We start from the raw sequence: 23,259 nt of genomic DNA on the forward strand, positions 1-23,259 counted from the left end.
GGCGAGGAAGATCGTCGTGCAGTTCATTGTTGATATGTTCGTACAGCTGTTTGGCTTTCTGTAACAGGAGAGTGAGAAGACATTCACTAATAATCCTCGGATAAGTCCTTTGGAGGGTGGGGGGAACAGGGGAAGAATGTTGCGTACTGGGTTACCGTTCTGCGGTACTCACCTCGAGCTCCTCTCTCGCTTTGCTGAGCTTGACGTCGTCCTTCTTCTTGGCTGAATTTCTGAGCGCTTCGACATTGTGACGTGATTTGTCATAATCAACGAGCTTTCTCTCGCGTTTCTGGACTTTGTTCCTGGTTTCTTGGAATTGCATAATGTACGAGTTGATCGGGTTGAGAACATCGTTCATTTTACGGAAATAGTCGTCCCACAAGAGGTCCAGTGCCTGTAATTAATCACGACGTAGCAACAACAATTAGACGGAGTTCATACGAGCTACGTTAACATCAGTTCACGAATTCCGTGACCGAACGCTCTAGCGTCGAACGATCCCGATACGGGATCTCCTCTTTCCAGACCAGTCTAGACACTCCCTTACAGACCGCTTTCGGCTTTTCTGGGAAGAGTCTCACTAGGACAGGCTATGGAATGTGATTAAATGGCGTTCTGGCTATCGACTCCGACGGGAACAGCACTTCGCGGAGAAAACTCCCGACTCATATCATAGAACGGCCAGGACTTCAAACTTGTCAGATTTTGTTTGGATTGTGCTTTAACCATTTTCGGAATACCGTTCGTTCGCACGATCGATGAATAAACGAAATTTTCCAGATGGGAAAGCGCTAAGAACGCCGGCGCCGTGTCGCTCCGGAAGTGCGGGAAGGGCTCGCGTCCCGGATCACGCGCAGGGGACCAATTCCATTAATTGATCACTGATAAGATATACGGGAATTCGTTGCCACTGGAGTCGATTCAAGATCGAGAAGTACGTGAGGGAGACATCGCCGAAGACAGGTCTCGTTTACATGTCAACGCTAAACGCTAGCCCAACAGCTCGTAGTGTCTTTTCATCCGTCTACGACACACTGACCCCGCTGCAGGGACCTCTGACCTCTCCCGAACCAGAAAACGCTTTTTCTACAAAGTTCCTCATACTTCCATCTCCGTCGTTTTCTTCTCCGTCTAAATCTGTTTGTCAGGTGGGTCTACCTCGTATAACGGATCCACGATGACAAGTCGACGCTACTGGGAACCACTTGAGACCGATAACAAGTGGTAACTATCTGTCCAGTCGACCAAGAGTGAAATTCGTCTAGGAAGTCGTTCATTCGAATTGCCGGCCGATGCTAGGGTCCCCTTCGGTACCTCGAATTCCTCTACGAGAAAACAGTATTCGCCACCAGCCTGCCGCATCTCTGTGTGGGGTGGGGGAGGCAGAACGACGCGGAGTCGATCGTCCCCAATCGAGTTTTCCACTGTTTGACCATCTTGGCGGAACTGCACTCCCGACGTCGGCGTCGGCAGAAAAGATTCCGAAACCGCGATGCAATCCGCTTTCTAGCGACCGTCTGTTTGCGCTATCGCACATTTGTCCTCAACGTTTGGGAACAGCAGAGCGCTCATTGATGAGCGTACGGAGAAACGGGACGTTCGCTCCATCAAAAGCGTCAAGACTCCGTTCGAAGCTCCTCACTATGTCTCAGGAATAAGGCAGTCACTAGACCGCGCTTCCTTGGGTAACGAAATCCGTCAGCCTCGGAGCTCCGACGCGCCTCCGAGCTCGAGCTCTTCGGTTTCGAAAGTGCCGATGCCGATATACGAAAATTAGGGGAGCTCTCGAGGTAGCTAAGGATGTCATCGCCGATCGAGCAGCTCTTCCTAGTCGGTGACGACCGATACGTTACTTCCAGATCGGAAGAAAATGTCTGGGAGCCTTTTTGACAGCCCTTCCTCGCTAAGAACGACTGCTACGTAAGCGCCCACGTGCGGGTACAATTTCCACATCGGAAATGCACATGAAGTCGACCGGTTGCGGGCACTACTCCCAGATGAGCACCGAACACCGCCGGCCGCGTCGAGGAGCTGCGGGCAGAATCGACTATTCACCATAACTCATTCTGGAAGAAAGAATTGCTCTGATGCTCACCTGTGCCTTGATAGGTATTTGCTCGTGACCTATCCACTCTTGTTCGTAGATTTCGCTCAGGGTGTCCATGAGACTCTTTGAAGCCGTTTGCATGTCTGTAAATAGGAAGGCTCAGTTAGGGTCTACCTCAAACTATCAGACAGATCCTCTCCAGGCCTCTTCGGGCGAGAAATTGCCACAGGTGTCCAATTATTGTACTTGTGCGGATACTCGACACTCCACAGCTTTGAAGGGAATCTCAACTTGTCAAAGTTTAAACCGTAGGAGAGCAAGACGGAGCTCGCTCACTTTTTATGCAGAAAAGATAGTTTTTGAACTCCTTCTGCAGTTTGACTGCTGCGTGCTGCTGCCGCAAGAAATTGTTGACATAGACCTCGAAGACTTCATCCTTTGTTTTGTCGGCTCGACCCAAGTTCTGGAGCAGCTGCAAAGAGAAAAAGCGGATTCTGTAAGCGCTCATCACGTTATCACCACTGACCACAGCGGGGTCGGATACACGAGCAAATAATGACGCGGAAATACGAACAGTACGATCTACTGAGATAAGAAGTTTAATTTCTCAAACCGCCTTGAGTCGTGACTCTCTTAATCATGTCATAGCAGGTTCTCATCGCGGATAATCGGATGTTCTCGCAGAACTCAGCCTTCTTTGTATTAACACACATCTCTCACGATGTCCCGAATGCAGACGACCCCATTAATTTTCGAAACAAGACGAAACCATGCAACATTCTCTCCTCCATCATTCGGAATCGTTCTCGTCAAATTCGCTTCAATAGCGTCTCTGTAACTCCTTTTTTTCTGAGTGGAGGTTCAACTTCCACAGTTTGAGCCGAGTGTGTGCGCTCAAGATGAGCGATCGCAGGGGTCAGAAGCCGGTCGCTTGAAGCCGGGGAATGGTTGGAACAACGACAATGTTCTGCATGGAACCGCGGTTCACATGAGACCATTCTGATGAGAAGTGAGAAACTTCTCGCCGTAAACACAATGAACGAAGTTGTCGGCATCTAGCCCTACCACCGAAACGGCCGGCCGAGGCTTGGAAGTAAGGAGCTAAAAAGCGAATCGGCTACCGTCGCTGCCACCGGCGACCACAGTAGTTCCCCGTTGTGTCAGTCAGGGCGACTCTCAAACGAATCTCAGACCGTCACTACCGCCATCAGCAGCCGAGAAATTGGACGCGCGGACGGAGAAACGACCGTGCGCTCATCCCTTCGAACAACCGACTGACTGGCTGACTGTCAAGAAATCAGCGGAACAGACTGCCAAAGATGCCGATGATTCCGTATCGGAACACTCTCGCTAGAATGCGGTCGCATCCGACTGCATCGACTCTGACAAAATGTAGCTGACTGCGCCGACATGCGTTTCTCCGCCCGCTACTCGGCGACGATCGGGGAAGCCCGCGCTCCGGGAAACTTCCATGACGATTCCGCGGGGGAGCTCCAGAGCTCGGGATTCCATCCTCTGGAAGGAAGAGCCAGTTCGTTCATGTGCATTCAGCTAGGTGGACGGGTGAGACAACAAAACGCTATTTTTCACACTCGATACATCGCCCTGAAGGGAATAAGCACGGGACCAAGAGATCTATGGACTGACTTCTCCTCAGAGGATTTGTACGCCGCTCACGACTCGTTGCAATTTATTTACGTTGGCGTTCCATTCTCCTCCTAACAATCGACGGCAACGGTATCTTTTTTTGAAATCGCTGACCTGGCTCCCCATGAGTGAAACGACGGAAAAACGAAAAAAGAAAGTTCAAACCCTTCAGCCGGCCGACCCGCGCCCGTTCGCTCGTCCGTCCGTCGGAACCCTGTCTGAATGTCTTGCCTCTCCTAAAGACCGATGTCTAGCAACGATGACTCTCGTGTGACGGCGAAAGAAAACAGCGTCTGTAATGAGCTGAAACGCGGCCCAGTAGCTCAGAATTCGCTCAGAGCCCTCGCCAGGCCTCGTGGGACTAATCGTGTTCGCCATCGTCTTCCGCTCATCTCCCTTGGATTTCACTGTCAAGACGACACTCCGAGGACCTCCGGCGGACAAAAAAAATTCTCAGGGAGCAAGAGGCTACGACGAGACGGCGGGAAGTGTGTTGCAGAAAACGAATCGTTTCAAACGTTAAATGAAGTCAGGGTTCAAGACTCGTCCCTGTGCCATTGATGTTGATTGAAATATTGAGGTCGGATTCAAATCTCACACAGTTGGATGTGCCAGGATCGAGCATCGAGCGTATTGAATGGACTCGTCACAACCTCCCAGCCCGTTAGACACAGAATCATGATATGTATGTTTGTTATTATTGGGAGCTGACGGGAGGAATGAATGGAAGAGGAGAACAGTCGGCCGCGGCAACATCAACGAACAGGCTGGCAGCAGCAGCCGGTTCGACAGGCTCGTTTCTGTCGGATTCCGTGATGCCTCTCTCAACTGCTACACACAAGCATCGGAGTCGAATAGCCTTGCATTGTTCTGCACTTCGATCCTAGACAGTCAAATAGACATGAAGACAAGTACCCAGTCAGGCAAAGAGCTGATCAAAAGCCCGGGGCGGGAATCCACCACCTGGGTGACTCGGTCAGTTGGTGAAGACCGTATCCGGAGCCTTCGCGCCAGTCGGTGACGCTGTCGGCGACGCTGTCAAAACGCTGCGAATATGACATCTCTACGCAGGAGCGTCATTCTCAAGGCATGGGTGTATTCCTTTATTAATATCAGCCGCTTCATAATTGATTCCGGACGCTTCATCCATCATCGGGTCGAATGCGTGGTCGGTCGTAAATACCGCGAAAGGCTCTCATTGTTTGAGACAGGTGTTCATTGATGGGACGACTGGAAATATGTTTCGCACTTCAATCATTATCCGATACTGATACGACAGAGAACCTCATTCCGCAGGCATCCCTGAACCCGGCGAGCCGTCGAATTGGGGCACTCCGCGATCTCTCGGAGACGCATCCTTCCGCCCGGAGACAGATGTAAACCGATTGCGTCCAGTAATAGTTTAAACGACTCGCGCGGCTACCCGAGCGCTTCTGATTCCATTCGATTATTTCCATTGTTCAAGGGAACTATCTCGGATGCCTCGATCGTCTGAGATTGCTGCCAAGCAGGAAATCGATTTTTTTTTGGAGCACCACGCTCCGGACGTCCTAGAGACCCTTTTAATGCCAAAGATTTGCCCCCATCTCCAGGAGTTTCCCGTCGAATCTCGGATAAGGAGAGGAATTTCGAGACATGCTCGAGTCGGAGGTACAACGTGACGGCTTCGTCCACGCTTAGAGAGTGAATAGGCTCCGGACGACTCCGTGGAAGAATGCCTGGGCTCTTCCCGCCGTGAGTGCTCTAGTTTTTGAGAAATGATGCTGCCAGGCCACAAAGCATCGGACACACCACGCAGCGTGATATCCGCGCCCGTAAAGTCTTTTTGGTTTTCATCTCAGTCAGTCGGATTATCCTCCCGCCGTATTTCTCTTCAGTGCTTGGCGTAAGGAGTGATGGTAATTCTGGTAATTGATGGCGATGCTTGAAGGCGTGTCGAATCGAATGCCTGTGCTTTTTAATGGACTTGACCAGCGTCGCAAAACAAGGACATTCGACTGTTTGTCGAAAGGCACCTGAGCTTTCCTGCAATTTCTCTTGGAAAGGGGAACGACAACAAGAGCAACACGTCGAAGACGATCACGACCGACCGCAATGACCTCCTCGACGAGGAAATTCGTCAAACAATCGATTATGGCGGCGACACGGAGCCGAGAATCAGTGTCAAACTTCGATTCACTCCGTTTGACTGATGGTGTTGATACAGAGAACAAGTAGGACGTACCATGAATCTAATATAGTTTTGTGGCCAGCGACTTTGACGCCCGAGTCCGAGGATTCCCGAGCGAGGCTCGGAAATGACCGACGCACCCTGGGATAGCACGCCGGCGAATGTGAAAACAAGACAGCGTTTTTACGGAGAGGAGAGAATTCGATGCATCGAGACGAGATCGGAAAAATTCCAGTCATTATGATTCTATTCTATTATAATTTATCCGAGAACAGAATCGCAATTTCTCCCAGTGGGATTCGGTGAATCAGATGCCGATGTCGAGCCAGATCATTGATTCCATCCGCTTTCCAGGCGGATCTATTCGGGACAGCTGCCCGATCTCTCCATGAGCCTTCAGAAGAATTCCCCCGGAGATTGAGGACTGATAGAGGAGACTTCCACATCATCGCACTCAAGTCTAAAAAACTAGATCATGCGAGATACGCGCGTCCATAAATGATAACTGAGATTACGGATGAGGTCAACTCATCCCGATGGAGCTGCGATGACGGCTGGCTCTTGCGAAAGAACCGCAAATCGTCAAATAATGCATCTGACCAGCGCGCGTAAACACTCGTAGGCGTTACTGAAAGCCAGGGGCGGGCCCCCATGGTGAAAACAAACGGTCGCGAACAATCCTCCAATTCTATATTCAATCATCGTTTCGAAGATATATCCATCCGAGACAGAACGCCACTTCACCGGATCCTGAGTCATCTTCGCTACGATGTTGCAAAAACATCGGGTTCCCGACCCAAGACTCATGGGACAAATTGAAGAATTTCACAGACAGGAATTCGGAGCTTAAAATCCTGCTGGGAACTTGTGCTCCCTAGCTCTTCCCAGGGTCAATTCAGAAAATCACCTACATCCTAATTTTGATGCAACGTCTGTCTGCTCCAGCCTGACGGCAGTGAAAGACCACAGTTGTCTGAGCGTCGAATGAATCAACCTTAACCCAGGCCGACTACGCTCACGGCGCGGTGACGACCACTGCATGTGACCCTCAGCTGTAGTCGATAGTTATGCTGGAACACATCCCGCAAAGCCGGGCGGAGCAAGGTTAGCTATAATGGGGCCAACTCCAGGCCCGGAGCCGGTCGAACTTCACGATGACACTTATCACGTGATATGAAACAATTGCTACCTCCGCCGCTGTGGTTGTTTCATGGCTCATTCATGGAACCCATCCTCCATGCAAGTTCCAGCGGAATTCCCTTATGAGAACAAAAGTCACCAGGAGACTAGAAAGCAGCTCTGTCTCATAAGACTCATCTATGTCACTGATTAATCCATGTCGGAAATAAGATCAGGTCGATGGTCAAACTCGCTCGTTCCATAAGCGCACAGGATACAGGAGGCGGAGCGAAAAGTTTGGAACAGAAACTGAACGCAGGACCGGCTCAAGGTTCATCACAGAACGATAAAAAATATCGTCAACAAGACCGAATGAACATGCACTCTCGTCCGAGGGATAGAAATGCACAAGATCCTATTCGGGTGATGAGTCGTGGAGGATATGACTTTGTCAAAATTCAATACCCGGGAGCCTTCAAGAGACTTCGAAAACAAGTTTCTGTTGGATGAACGAATTCAACTAACGATTTTTGAAATATCATTCCCCGAGACTTTCCCGTACACTGTCAGAAGCGTTTCGACGTTCAGACGACCTCGGAGCATTTGTGGCCGCTGTTGCACTCCGATAGTTTCTGGAAAATTGCAACCCGCGAAAGGTTGGATAACTCGGAGGAAAGCCCTTATCCGTGATCTTCGAAAGAGTCACTCAGGTCGTCCACGTTCCCGCTCCGGATGGAAAACAAGTACTGGGAGCGTAGTTCCAGCGGCTGATCATCACAAACATCACACCGGCTCCATCAGCGATGTCGTTTCGAATCGACGAGGACCGATCGGAATGGAACTTTCACTTCGGAAGTTGTTTCGAGGGAAGAACGTACGTTGAGAGGGATCGGATTACGGAGTTCTCCCACGCGACGTGACTTCGGGACTCTCGATAAGTATGTTGGGAGTCGGGAGAATCGATAATCTTCTTAGGCAGCCCCAGACCCAGAGCCCGGATAGGGAAGATTCCCAACAATGAGGAGACAAATAGTTTATCCTTCAGAAGTATCAGAATTCGAGCGGGAAAAGGGTCTCAAGATGAGCTAGGTAAAATTACCGAAGCTTCTACGGCTCCAAGCACCATTCACGTGGGCGTGTTTCGAGTAGTTGACTCCTCTTCTTGTTATTCTCCTCTCCTCCGAAAATTCTAAGAGGCAACGCCAATGCTGACGCGAACGAACGTAGTAAAACGAAAGAAGAAGTATTCGAGGAAAAGGCGACGTTCGCTTCTAAGTCTATCCGAAAGTCTCGCAGACGTTCCAGAATCCGTAAAACGCTCAAGACCGAGCTGCTGTGGGAGCCTGAGTTTTGAGTACGCCGTCACTGACAGCACAATAAGCGACCTATAAAATGCGCTTCCGTCTCGTGAACAGATAATATTGTTCCGTTTACGCTGCATAGGCCCCGATGACATCGATCTGGCGAGAGTCTAGGAGAAAACACAAGTCGAAGGCGGTGCGCACGGCGGCGTGGCGTCTCGACTTGTCCCGACAGGGCGACCGCAACCGTCACTTTCCGAACAGACACATCGACAATATCAACAAGGCATTCCAAGTATTGTTCCATCCTCCCCGATTCCCGAATGCCGAAGATCGGAATATTCTTCTCAACGACAATCAACCCGAGAGCTCCCGACACGACGGCGAGCGTTCTCAAAAACGTACCGGTCGCGTCTGCGCTACGCGGACTCTGCGACTTTTCCTCCGCTTCTTCCTCCTGATGAAAACGGGCTCCTCCGGGAACGACGGGTGGAAAAATATAGAGCTGCCTTTGGGCAGGTGGGCGTAACGTTTTCGTCTTGTTCAACGGAAAAAGCAGCGGCCAGAGAACCCACGTCAAAAGAGGAGATCCGCTATCTCAAACGGGCCCCGCTCGTTTCAGCGAAGCCATATTGGGACCATCCGCTAGATTCGCTGCCTCATTGCCGCCGCAAACATACCGGACTTTCACCCACATGGTGTCGGACATTGGATTTCGTTGAATACAACGCATCGAATCCTCCTAATTTGGTCCATTGTTTCGTCACGATCACCTTCATGGCACATCATCCCGTACTGCCCTCCCGTCCATCCCCTAATTTATACATTCGATCAATGCGTAACTCCTGCCGAAAACAAAGCTATCTCGGTACGTACGCAACTCCGCTCCCGCCTACGGTTCGGGTCATCATCTGAACAGCTGAAGATCCAGACAAATTGTTTGATTTGCTCACATCGGGAGCCCCCGATAGGAACGGACTTAGGCGGAGTGTAGAATCGAAACTCGGGGCCATGGGAGAAACTCCGGGATGAACCATGAGGATGAACCATCATGCGCGGAATGTCGTGAACGATCGGAACCGCCAAAACGTGTCTCCGATCGAGACAACGGGTCACACACCCTATCGGTCGCAGCACATAAGTCGGTGATTATATGATCGCCGAATGACGCGACGAGTCATTCCCGAAGCGATCGGTGAACCTTGCTACCCATTCACGGTTCGATGCTTATGCCGACCGTACGTACACGCGCAAATAGCGAGATATCCGTTCTCGACACCGGCAGCAGTATTTTGAGAGGGGCACTGTCTACGACCTACGCGGCGGGACCGATATTTATTGGCTGACTGACTGAGTGAGCGAAAAAATTCTGTGTGGGCCTCCGAACAACTCGATTTTCTACGCCACTCGATTCCCCTCGTTCACAACGTCAAAGACTTTGAATAAAGATATTTCGACGACCTGGCCCACAAACACGAGTTCACGTCGCAATGCTCTTCCACGTCCAATCACGCTTCTGTCGGGATAGGGAAGCGCGAGCGAAATGCGATCCCTCCCGTTTCTCCTATGTTACCAGATAAGAGCGGAACGATGATTGCTGCCGGTCTGGGGTAGATTTAGATTGATTTGCGAGATTTCCCGATGCTACCGCTCGCTGACGGCGACAGTAGACGTGTGAGCTACCCGGGAACACCACACCTTCCTGCATCTCTCCCTCGCGCCTCGCGGCTCTTCCCCGCGGTTCTCCTCGATAACTTTGGCGATATTCATAAAACGTGGCGTGTGAAAAAAAATGGAGTGTGAACACGGCAAGTACAGGATCATGAGAGCCGTGACGGATCGAGTCGAAATCGTTTCATCTCGTTTGACAACGCTGAATCGTTGCCTATTTTCGAGTAGAAAGCCTATTTGCTGAATACTTCATGATCATATTTTCTTTCGCCTCACAGCTCTATCTGAATAGCGTGAGTCGAGTGCCCGAATGACAATTTACCGAGAGAAGTTGCGTCCTATAAGTTCTCCCCTGGTTCTCAGCGACTCTCGATTTTTTCCTCTTTGCGATCGATCCACTGGTCCGAGCGCTGAATTTATTACGGATAAAAGTCAGCTGCGATCCGCAGCCCGCACCTGTCCTGGCGGAAATGCGATCATTGAACGGTCGTCGTCGAATATTCCCTAAGCGATATTCATCACGACGACCGCCGGAATGGCACGAATGTCTCGCAGTTGATCAGAGAACGAGTTTCCGTCAATCTGGGGATCACTCCGTCCGGCGCTGAGGATCAGCCGGGAGTATCCGGGGTCTGGAGGAAGAGTCTAGAGTCTGGAGCACCATCACATTGATCCCGATCACCGCCTCGCCTCCTGAAAATCGAGCGAATATGCGTGGCGGCAACCCCTTTTCGTGGAATACGAGTTGTAGAACGAATTGATTCGTTGGAAAATATATTCCGGAACAAAACGGGAACACTGGTGGGTCCGGAGCAACCACACGCCGTAGATATCCCGGGCGTGATAACATCGGAGGAGCGCTTTTAATTACGGCGAATCATTTAGTTCTTATACGCTGTTTCTCCCCTTGGCGAATCCGCCCGGGCTGTGTACGCATTGTATTGAAATTCGTAATGTGGGTCTGCTTTAACACGTAAATCGGATTCATTGGTCACGAGTCACGAGGTTCTCGCATACCGCACCGACCGTCATCTCAGGCATTTCTCGAAGTCTATTTCGAAGGATGGCGTTGGTCACTGGGGGAACGACAAGGATGTGGAAAACCATTTTCCGAATTGTCCGACCACGGAGGAGGAGTCGTGGGGATACTTCTCGAATTACAAGAAGAATTCCTACAGTTTCATCGTTGGGAGAAACGTCCGATACTATGGTTGAATCGGAGAACTTTTGCGCCTCCCGAATACAGCCAGATCTGCTCCGCGTAACCCTTGAGGAAGCGCTGAGGGAAACTCGGCACAGATGGATTCGGAAAAGACCGTCAGTGACCAAAAACCAACAATATGTACAGTGGAATCATTGTTGCGTGTCCCGCGTTCTCTTCTCAGACAACGCGACGAGTCACTACTCACCGGAACCCAGTAAACAATGAGCGAGAATAAAGTTGACAAGGCTAACCAGCCGCTGACATCACGACAAGGGGGCGGTATCTTGTTTTTCAAGACTCCGTCGCTCACTTGCCCGTTGCGTATCGTCAATACGTCGGAGGACAATCAACAGGATATAGTTCAGAAATCGATCGATGATCCAGCTGCCATCCCAAGAGGTTACTTGTGCGTTTGAATGGAATCAGTGGGATCATTTCGGATGAGGCAAGAGAATTCTGCTCTCGAACGGAGGTTTTTGATATTTTTACGTAGAAGTAGCCTTGCGTGAGATGGCCAGAAATATTTCATCAGAAAATAAGCTAGAGCATCAAAAAATTGTGGCTATGATCAATTCAGCTTATTATTATTCTCGATGATGTCAATGTGGATATCAGTCGATGACTAGCGACATCAAGAGACCTTGTGTGGATAGATCGCCTGGGTAGCGCGGGCGCTTTGAGGTCTGGCTGAACATGGAAAATCAGGTCACAGAAGCGAAAAATATCTCATGAGGAGACGGGATGGAACGGAGCGACGTATGTGGGCTAGAAACCCGTAGACGTAATGACGTTTCCGAAGCATCACGCTGACGCTCATATTCGACGCCGATGTCGCCGACTTGTTCGCCGGAAGAGCGAGGGGATGAGCGAGCTTGTAATGTGGCATTGTGGCTCCCTCCACAATGCACACTTTTTTATAGTCAGCACTCAAGTTCTACTCCGGTCGCTCGGAAGTCGGACGGCAATAGTAACATCACGCTTTCGAGATGCGCGGTGAGATTCTGGCAGGGAACCAGCTCGGCTCGTGGAAGCGACCCAAACACTTCGCAGGCTTTTCACGGAAGAATACCGGAGAAAAACGCAGCCTGGAGAATCGGCCGCCGTTTAACGGAGTTTATCGAGAGCTCTCTTGTCGCCGAAACAGAACGTTGAATTCCCACCGAAAACAGCGACGACTTTCGAAGGTCGGAATCTTCCGTGAGATTCGAAGCGGTTTCCTGCGTTTGTTCGGTCGTTTCCTTTCAAGGGATTTGAACCATTCTTATGCTACAAGTTTGAATATTTTTACGCCTGCAGCGTAGGCCTATTCATCATTTCCTTCATTGTGAGAAACCTCCATAATTTGTAGCGGTACAGAACGTCATCGCCTGCTCATGAAACAAAAATCTAATCGCTCGCCTCAGACGACGGTCCTATGACGGATTCCATGGAACGGGTCAAAACTAGCGGAAACCGTCATTCCAGGCAGGCGGGCAGTCAGCCGATCTGTTATCCCAATGCATAGTCCGTAATTCAGCCTTTCAGTAATCCCCGCCTCGTTTATTCGGCTGAGCATCAGTCAGTTGGAACAATAAACAACACGTAGCGCGGAATGACCGCGGATCCTGTGGAGGTCTTTTTGGAGAGGAACGTTGCTAGCAATTTTTGAGAATCATTTGCGCAAATTCTGGCGGTTCGGACCCCCACGGACGAATCGCTCCAAGGATCGTCCGCGTGGATTGGAGCACCGTTAAGTACGAGTGTCTTGAGGAATTCAGGAGGAGCTGGGGAGAATCCGTCAAAGGAGCCAAGCATGAACATTCTGCGGTCGTGGGTCACTTGGAGGTTGCGTCGTCTTCAACGGAACGCCCCAAGTTTTGGAACAACAACGACAGCGACGGCAGTGAAGCAAATCCCACGTGGGAATTGTTTTAAACCAATGATAATCTTCTGAACGACCCTGACTGCTCGTCGGAGGAACTGCATCACTGACCAGCTCTCGAATAACAATCGCGAATTTCTGAAGGGTACTCCCATCGAACTTGAAAAGCTGCGACGCTCACTCACGGCAATAATTTTCGTCGCTCCACTTATAGAATCAGGCAAGAACTCGCATCGATCGGAAGCTCGTGTGAAATAATCGATTTCTGATATCTATAGAGTCCGACACGGTCGTCGCCTGAAGGCTCGCTCGAAGTCGTTCAGCTTGAATTGTTCCGCGCGCCCGGGGGGAAATGATCCGACTAAGCCGTACGAGCATGATCAGCGCTTCCTTCGGTGGGACAAAAGTCTTCAGATCTCTTCATTTCCTCGATCGCATGACCTAACAAACCGATCGCTCATCAGCGCCTGATTGACAGTTCGATAAAGCAGAGAAAGTCATTACCCGGACGGCAGGGCTCACCGTACGACGCTCGGCGCGGAACAGCTGATTTCCCGAGAAGCTCGAGACAGAGAGCGAATGAATTGATTTGCGTCAGTTCCAGTCAGCTCGGAGACTCATAAGTCGCGATTCATCGATTCGTCGATGCGGATTCGCCGTCGTCTTGGAAGCGTGTCGAATATTCTGTTGTCGACTTAACCACCTGAACCGTTCAAGCACGATGTCCTTCGTCCCGACTAACCCAGTCCCCGATCGAGCCACATGCTGATCGCTGGAATCGCTGAGCGCTCCGCCGCCATGATGGGCTCCCTGGACGTCTCACTACGGAGCGGAAGGATGTCCTGAGTTCGGAAAGCATTCGGAACGCTCCCGATCTCCGAGTCTTTCGAGAATTCAACGGGCGACTATATGAAGGCATCGGACTCTCTGCGAAGTGTCCGGCGATGGTTTCCTCCACTGCTTAGGAAAAAGAATAAATACTTCTGAGAGTCGGCTTTCGCAAGGCAGCTTCGCCGACCCACGGGCCCCGAGTCCCAAGAATGAACCATGAGCCTCGCCGATGACACTTTGGTTCACTGCAAAGCCGCGCCATAGACAGGCTGGCTGGAAATCTCCCTCTGTAACCCAGGACTTGGCCTGGATAGAGTACCGAGAGGAAGACCTCTCACTCTAAATATACTCAGATGCCAAGCGGAACAAACGCTGCGCAAGTGTCGCGCTCGCTTTTATTTAGAGACCAAGCGGAATTCACGGCTGCTCTTGTGGCTCACGACCTGGAGATGCTCTCGGCTGCTTTCTCAAATCAAATGAATCGAACGGAAGCCCATCGATCGCTGGAAGCAAGGCTGTGAGATATTTCCTCCCCCTGGAACTTCGGATAAACGTTTTCCTTTCCGGACGAATGAAGTTCCCCATCCTGGTTAATGGAGGGAAGTGCTGCGGGCTTAAATAATTCGAGAGTCACGTCAAAAGAGGAAACTCATTCCCAGAACTCGTACGGAAACGACGAGAGGGGTTTGGGGAGCACCCAATCTCCGGAAATCACGACCAGAAAATACGGCTGACAAGCTGAGCGAAAAAACGGAACCAGTCAACGAAGACGGTGTCGCAGTTCTCCGGCGTTTCCCCCGGGAAAATCCGAAGGGAGCCCAGATACGACAAACATCCCTCAGCTTTGACTTCACTGATTTCTCGATCGCCGGGTCGGCGCCGATGATCGGACCGCTATGTTCAGCGCGCTCCGCTTACGTACCAAATAATTTCTCAGAAATAGCTCTGGGTCCGGAGCTTCGGACGTTCCAAACGCTTCGGGTGTCTCAAAACAGGGATCATTCAGGGTGGTGATTGGTATCATTCCTCCAGCAGCTCCGGGAACAGAAGTCCGCCGTCAGTTTGAGAGAGAACCCATCTTCCTGAATGAGGCTTTCTTCGGAGGGTTTTCCTCGTTCTAACCGTTCATGACCTTCAGATCGTTCGGCGCTCGGCACTGCACGCTTTTGCAACAAGATCATTTTGCCCAAATTTGAATTTCCCGGTTTTGTTTTTATATCTCAGATATTCGTTTCGGAGTTTTTTTCACCGTGATTCTATTCCATTCGTGCGGCGGACACACACACAGACATTATGTGGGTCAAATACGCGAGCACAAACGACGTCCCGTCGCCACCCGGTGAACATTTCTACTCGGGTTCCTTCCGACAAAAACGCTCTCTTCACGACTCAGGATTTTGCATCGCGCACGGATGCTACCGAGAACCAATCTCGTTGATCAAAATAAGCCTCTTCACCGGGACGAGGATTCCTTACGCGAGGCACGTTGATTTTTCCCTCGGTCGGATTAACAAGATGACGCCGACTTCACTCTGGGTCGTCAGATATCGAGTTGGTCGGATGAAAAACTTTTAGCTTTCACCAAGGGGACACAGATAGCTTACTTTGGAACGAACGATCATCCCCGCCTGAAGGGCTAGATGGGACTTCTTTCCTGTGTCACTCGAAGTCTCAAGGAGCAACTTTTATAATTAGACGTTCCGCGGGGTACTTCTACGCTTACGGAGGTCGATAGTACCTAGGGAGCGCTCTTCCAGGGCAACGAGCATCGTCATCCGGTGTTCTCAGCGAGATTGTTCTTGTTCCGATTCTTGGAAGGGACCACTGTGTTGATTCCAATGAATACACGACCGCCTAAGAAGCGCACCTGACACGGATCCTTATCGGTAGCGCGCCCGAATATCTCGGGGGAACACAAGCGCTTTCGGAAACCATTAGGACTGGCTCTACTACCTGAGACATAACAGCTCGGTGCTTGAATTCCACCGGGATCGGGTTGGCCGTCGGACGGACTCACGAAGCAGCAGTCGTTGATCGAAGGAATGGGGGATTTTCTTTCTTCCCTCCGCTTCAGCGCGGGACGAGAATTGATCATTCAGAATTATTGTCGTTAGACCGCAGAAGATCGGGCCGCGGTCGGAAGTTGGCGCTTTCTGTTCAAGACGTAGGAAACAAGTTTTGAAAGAAGAAGAAAGAACCTTCCGACCCTGTTTTGGAATCTTCGAAACTGAACCGGCATCGGCATTGCGAATTCGGTTTTTTCTCCACCGTGAATATCTATCGCGACGGGAGTCTTTAGGCCGCGAGCGAATCGCTGAATTCACTAAGAATGACGTCGACGACGAGTTTCCACAGAGGAAGAGCTGATACGCCGATGAAAACGGTTTACCGCAATACCACGATCATCCCAGTGGGACTTCCGTGGAATCATCCCGTCCTACGGTCGCGGACACCTACGCAAAAACGGTGAATGAACTGCAGACATATGATAGAAGCCGAAAATATAAGAGTTTGCCCACCAACATACCAGCCCCTCATCGGCACAATCCCATGCGTATGTATAACAAACAATCATTACCCGGATTTCGTAACGAAACCATCGCTTGGTCGACCGCCGCGGCCGTACTCTCAACCGCGGGTCGTTCCGCACCACCATCGCCGCATTTGTACCGTCACTATCGCGACCGCATTTTGACAGCAGTCGAGTGTTTTCGGACATGTCTACTCAGAATATTATTTATAATAATAATAATAATTATTGATATTATTTCAGATATTCCTCGACAGTCAAGACCCTTGAACTCCTTTGTTTCCGGGAAAACAAAACCGGACAACTTTCCGGAACTCTTCGGGGAGAACAGGTTCATGCCCGCACGCTCATGGTCCCGGCATTCTAGCAGGCTTCACTTAGAATTGCGCACGTGACGTTAAGGCGTCAGAGCTACTGCAGTGAGCTGGTCGAGCCAGTCATGATATCGCCGTTCGCCTACTTTTGCCTACTGGGGGCCCAGGATGTTCTCCACCGCAGACGGAGAGACACGGCTCACCGAGCAGAAGAGTTGGTTTTGAAAAGTACGTGGGCGCTTTCATTCCGCTTGTCGAAAACAAGTCGCCCGCCGGCCAATCCAAATCATTCGGTGAATGCCGTGAAACCCGATAAGACCATTCACCGAGCTCTGCTCAATACCAGAGACACAGAAACAATGAGCGACAAAGGTGAATTCATCGTTGTCTCAACTTCCCTATTCAGCCGTACCCTAAAGGTGTATCCTAAAACTTTCGCATCCATGAGGAAAAGAGAAGAAGCTCTCAGCTTTCGAAAAACGACGCCATTCCACAGATTCCGATGGTAATATATCAAACACGGAGAGAACTTAGCTGAGAAGAATTCGGATAGGATGGAATGAGACAGCATGTGGCGTTTGGGGCGACGCCATAATCGGAAATGACTTCGAAGGCGACAAATCGCAGTCTCATAGATTCTCGTCTTTATTAGCATCGGCATGAGCCTCACTTCGAACGAATCCAGGAGCGTAGGCGTGTTTGATGCATTAGCTCACACTCGGTCATGCGCGTCAAAGATCGCGCTGAAGGCGAGATTTAGAGCTCTGTTTACAAGGATTATAGCGACCCAAAAAAAGAGAGAGAGGAAAGCGTCAGGCTGGAATTCCACGGAATCCCCAGTTCTCGTTGCCGCCGATTCTACGCTTGGTCGTCTGGAGAGTGCGAGGCGTGTGTATCAACTCGTCTCGTGTTGGTAGAAATTCGTTTATCCGATCGTATCCTCTCGATGGAATCATCTCAATCATCAATCTCGTATTAGTGTCACCGGTCACTTGAATCAATCTAGATCTCTTCTCCTGACGCTCGCGCTCTGTCCAGAGAAGTCCAGAGGTTTTTTCTCTCAAGTCTCACTAGATAATCTTCGCCACGTAAGATGCCCATCTCCGCGATTTCAGCGCGTAATTCGAAGCGTGCCTTTCTCCTCCTCTTCAAAAGTCCCAACAGAAATTCCGGATAGCTCCGTGGTCGGCACGAACTCCGGGAACGAGAAACGGCTACAGCAAATACGCATCGTGAGTAACGGTCAGCAGAGTGGGAACACGCTCTTGCTAAGAATCCCTTTTGTAACCGCTTCACTCGTTCGATAGCTCTGCTCTGATCACGCCGTCGGAATCTTCAAGCGCAGCGACGGGAACGAGGGGAAACGGACGAACGCATTAGAGGCCGGGAGTCGAGTGGGCGTGATTTCAGCAGGATCTACAGATGTTCCACTGGATATCCCGCGTGATTCTTCTCCATCCGTCGCTATCGGACACCTGTGCCAGACTCGAGGCTCCACGGCATTCCGCTTCCGGTCGGATGCTAAGGGACCTCCATCGTCATTCCCGTGGCAGAAGATCGTAGATCGCGAAGCCAGGACCGTGAAGTTCTCGTACAAACGAGATTTCGATATCTTTGGTTCTCTTCTCATCGAGAAGATTCCCTGCGAGACCCTTCAATTGGGGAACGGTGACGGAGCGTTCGGGAGTCGCCTGATCTGATTCGCCTGCGGGTACACGTACGGGACTCGGAGGAGTTCGAGAGGGGAAGACATCATCAACCATGAGTGTGTCACACTCAGTCAGTCGGCTGCAACGGTTCTTGGCAACACATTTCTTCGATGATATAGTGCGACGTGGATTTACGACGGCTACGTGTTTGCGGGGATCGATCAAAAGCGAACGTCTATTCTGACGGGGAAAATCAAAAATTAATCTTTGCGGGTGATCTCCGCGACAATGGGAAGTATTTGCTGTGTGATATCGGTCCGGGGATATTTGCTTTGCGGCATCAACGAGAAATCCCAATCGATTGATCTGGCCGATTTATACTTTGCGAACGTCAACGATCCTCTTGGATGTGAGCGATAGTTAAAACGCCATCGAACGAAGGACCAATCGTGGCTTGATTTCCAAGTTCCCGAAAGAGCCGCGGAGTTCGTCACGAGCGGCATTTATATCGGTCAGCATTGGTGGCTGGCATCGAGCAGCGTCCATATTTCATTGGATTGATTCTCGTTCATGCTCTGTCCGTCGTCTACGAGCCCACCAGCCAGCCACCCTGCCTGCCTGCCTCCTTGTCCAACGCCGCGCCACTGGTGAAGTTACAGAAGCCGTACCTTCGCAATTAACGCCGAAAGAAAACGTTAGCGACGTCCATCGACGACCCAATTCGATGCTCGGCCATCCTCCCCTTAGCCGAAAGGCGAATTGACACGAGAAACCGAAAAATATCATAAAACAAAATAAAAACACTGGAGACCGCCACAGGAGCTCCCATCAACTGGTCTTCGATCGAAGACCCCGACCAGAGCTCCGGGGGCATTCCCGAGACTCCTTATGCTGAACCCCAAGACGGGAAGGACACGGAAAATCGACATCCCATGGAAGTCAACATTCACCGACGAGTAGGAGATCGCAAAGAGTCAGGAAAAGAGATGCTCTCGGAGGGGAAGGGGGGCAAAGAGGGTATGATAGAGAGGAATATCGATATTTCCATCGGGAAGAGGGGGAAATTCTCGCGGGGTTCAATGATGGTGGGGGAGGAACTCCCGTTTCTCTTTGCTTGTCCAAATGGTTTAGCAAGGGAACGGCAGAAAGAAAAAGAGAGGCACGGTCCAGCCCGACTTATTCTCGCGATATTTGAAACGGCTTTCTGGGTCAGTAAGTGAGTCAGTCAGTCACCACGGCGCGACTTGGGATGGGTCCGACCCTCGGCGACGAGGTTTGCCCGAGGTCGCCTCGAATAACCAAGCAGCCGCAGTCGAGCTACTCGCTTGAAGGTCCTCTCGAGGCGCCGCCAAACGACATCTCGACGGATGCAAGCGCTCTAAGCACACCCAGTCTCTCCGCTTTCCCGACAATGACTCGGAGATGGGAGGCCGTCGGTCCGTTTTCCTGCCGACCCTGCATTTAATTGAAGCTCTACCTACTCTCGGACCCACGAACCGAGTTGCCACGAACGATCAGCGCTTCCTCCAGCGAAAAAATCGAAAATCCATCATTCCACCCCAGGATATACTGATTCAGCGGACACGTCGCTGACTCGAACCGCAGGACTTCATCGCTCCTCGGGAGCAGTGTCTGAAGTCAGAATGACCTTGACGTCACGTGCACGCCCGAGAATTCCAGTCCTTCTCCGGGCCGATCCAGCACGGGGCACACAATCTCACTGTCATTCGGAATCGGAAGCAATTTCGCAGAATCGGACCTTGTGGAAGAAAAACACAACTCACAATACTTCAAGATTGCGTTCAAGGTTTCGCGACGACGTCTCATTCGGTCTGATGAATCGAGTGCGAACGATGATTGGGCGTTCCAGTGAGTCCGCTCGAATATGAGTCATTACTCTCTTGGGTGATGTTCTCGAAGACATCCTAGGATAGCTCTGCACCCCATGTCAGCTGTCCGATCGGGAGAATAATCCTTTTGAGTAGAATCATCCCACTAGGTACATGCTCGTCGGAGCTCTAGTGACATCGAGAGTTTCGAAACTCAATCGTCAGAGTAGGAGATACCTTGCAGAACTCTAAGGCGGGCCACACAACGAGCGAGGATCGTAGGCCCTTCACGGCATGTCTATCTTTCGCCTGAGGGCTGGAAATACGCCCATTACCCATCCAAGTGCTAAGTCCGTCCCAGCCATTCGATGACCACGAAAATCGAATTAGAACTCCGGGGAACGGCTTTGCTCAACAAGGTTTTCGTGGCCGTGTCGTGATTCAAAGTGTAAACCGGTCGCTTGAAACTCTGGTCGATTCTCCCGGCTCGTTTCATTGTGCCTCCCCATTGGTTCACCAGCGGTGAGCAGCCGTCAGAGCGGCGGAGCGAGGGGCTGGTAGTTTCGCATTTGGCAGTTCCTCCTCAAAATCAGCTGCGGCGTCTCAGCTGTTCAAATCAAATCGCGCAGACCCGCGGAATCGAACTGAGCTCTCAGACACACTGAGAACCAAATAAAGGACCGTCGCTGTCGATAAATCGGACTCCCGAAGACACGGGGGCTCGCCGATCGTCGGCCGGGCAGTTCGAGGTATACTTCACCTGATGGAACCCAATACGACTAGATTCGATTGGGGACGTGCTTTAATTCACGTCCCGATGTGACCCGAGAACGCTTCTCTGGCGCAGCTTTCTGGTGGTGACGACGGCGACCGTTGGCAAGCCGTTGCCGCACGGGCTGTCTCTGCCCGACTAACCGTCTGTCTGACTCTTACCGAATGTCGACTAGATGGCGAATCAGTTCCCACCTTTTGCGCTTCAACCGGAATTTCAAAGTTCCAAACTGTGTAACTCCGGAGATATCGAGGGAAAATCGGAGTTTCCTAGAGCCAGTGCAGCATTCGATTCAGCACAGAAAAATATGAATTCCCTCCTCATGATATTTCGTACTACGAACTCCGAAAATTTTACGTCGTTGAAAAAAAAAATTGCGTCGCTGCCGTTCGGACTCGGGTGTACTTTTCCCTGTCGATTCGATAAGGTAATTATCATTATCATTCGAAGCTGCCGCCACGCGAACGACCAGTCTTCACAGGGTGGCCCCGGTGTAAGAGAATCGGGCAGTCTTTTCAAGGAAAAATATCGCTCTTGTCTCGTATTCTAGCAACTCGATGAGTCCTTGTTTTGCTCGTCTATCTCAACATCAGATTCAGTCCTCCTTCCCCTCAGAGGAGTTCCGTGTGAAAATACTGTCACAGCTGCTAAAGCGCGGAGCTTCGGTCTAGAAACGCTACCGTTGCTCCCTGATTCCCGTGCGCCGTATCTCTATTGATTTGGCTCGAACGGACAATCCAGTGATTTTCATGATGACCAATCGTATTCCAACGCTCGATAAACGATAAGGCTCGAAGAGAGAGCAAACTATGCTACTCACTTTCCCAGGATTTTTCCAACTGAGATGGGCTCACGGAAAAGTTTTACAAAAGCCAGATTGCGACCTCAGGGAACGCGAGTAAAACAGAGGTTCGGCAAGAAATCCTACCGGGAAGTTCTACGCCCCATGAGTCACCTCGAATATCGAGATTCCAGATCTATCTAGCACTCACCCTTTCTTTAGCTCTTCCTGCATGTTTCTGAAGAACCTGGGTGAGTGTTTTGTTGGGGTTTTCGGTATTCGCTGTCATCGTCGCCATTGCGTCGACTCCAAACTTATCAGCGATTTTCGCTGATCAAGTTTATGGTGATTCTTATCCTCGGGCGTTGTGAGAACGAACTTGGCGGTCAACGAGGTTGACTGACTGAGAGCGTGGTCAGACGGTTCACGCTGGTCTTGGTCTGACAGTCACTCAACAATTTTATTCCAATGGGATATCGAAGACCACGACAACGATGACGACGGCAACAACAACAATAACAATAAAAACTGAGACAGCGGCGGCGTGAACGGCTTAAGCGACGGCGACGGTGGGAAAAGGGAACAGATCGTCGTAGGCTGGTAACGGAGTATTCCTTGTAGCTTCCCCCGGTATCACTAGCAGTGCGACATCGCCGCCGATGCCGTTGTCGAGGATGTCTTCGATGAAAAAAAAGAACACACTAGCTTCCTTTGTCGGCAGCAGTGGCAACACGCAATCACACTCCACCGCCCCTGTTCGACACTGTCGCGACTCACTGACTGACTAAACTTGCGGCGGTCGCAGCAGCGGCATCGATCGGGAAGCAGCAGCTGAGAGGAGGCAAGAAAGCGGCGGCGGCGGCGCACCGGGAGACTACGACGACGACGGCAGCAGCCGCGGCGACGAGCGAAAAACGATGAGGGTGAACGTAGAAAATGGAAATCAAACGGTTTTATTGGAGGGTCTGATGACGAACTCACACACGAATCAGCGAGGATTCGCCCGACCTAAAGAATAGTAAAAGCGACTCCAATTCACGGGATGGAAATCGACGAAATTAGAATTCGTCGACGGGAGAGCATGGAGAAACTGATGTCGATGATTTTGCTGATATTCTGAGCTAGGCCGGGCGGTCCTCGATCGGCGAACTCGACCACAGCTCTGCCTTTATCGGGGTCCCCTTTTCCGATCGTTGGGGGCTACCTGAGCAATGCTCACAACGAAATGAGGTTAACGGGGGCAAGAGTAGTCTGCTAGCCTACGCAAGAGTACAGCATGACGAGCCGCAAGCCTGCGAAACTAGGCGATTCCATAGCGGGGATTCTCATCTCTGAGTGAGTAGTTCACTCCTCTGGGTACTCCTTCGTTCAATTCCTCCGTGGGGTTGCCAGGACCTGGAGTATTTCAATCATGTGGATCTGCGGTCGCAATTCTGAGATGCCGGTCGGGGGTCGGGGCAGGCCCGGGTCAGAGGCGCGAGATCTTACCCGGCAACCGGCGCTCTCGGTCCTCGTAATGCCGGATCCTCATCA

General features: G+C 51.0%; 1 protein-coding gene across 1 annotated transcript in view; it reads right to left on the minus strand.

Annotated features, from left to right (window-relative positions):
* Nucleotides 1-22,506, minus strand: part of LOC100903104 (amphiphysin) — a 25,658-nt gene extending 3,152 nt beyond the window's left edge. The window contains 6 exon segments of the mRNA XM_029112846.1: nt 1-4; nt 7-58; nt 173-394; nt 2,096-2,190; nt 2,384-2,519; nt 21,938-22,506. The exon segment at nt 1-4 is cut by the window's left edge and continues 234 nt beyond it. Of these exon segments, the coding sequence (XP_028968679.1) occupies nt 1-4; nt 7-58; nt 173-394; nt 2,096-2,190; nt 2,384-2,519; nt 21,938-22,024 (596 nt within the window). The 5' untranslated portion in view covers nt 22,025-22,506.
* Nucleotides 22,507-23,259: the final 753 nt, after the last annotated feature.

The sequence above is a fragment of the Galendromus occidentalis genome, unplaced genomic scaffold, assembly GCF_000255335.2.
Source record: "Galendromus occidentalis unplaced genomic scaffold, Mocc_1.1 scf7180000075756, whole genome shotgun sequence".
Classification (NCBI taxonomy): Eukaryota; Metazoa; Arthropoda; class Arachnida; order Mesostigmata; family Phytoseiidae; genus Galendromus; species Galendromus occidentalis.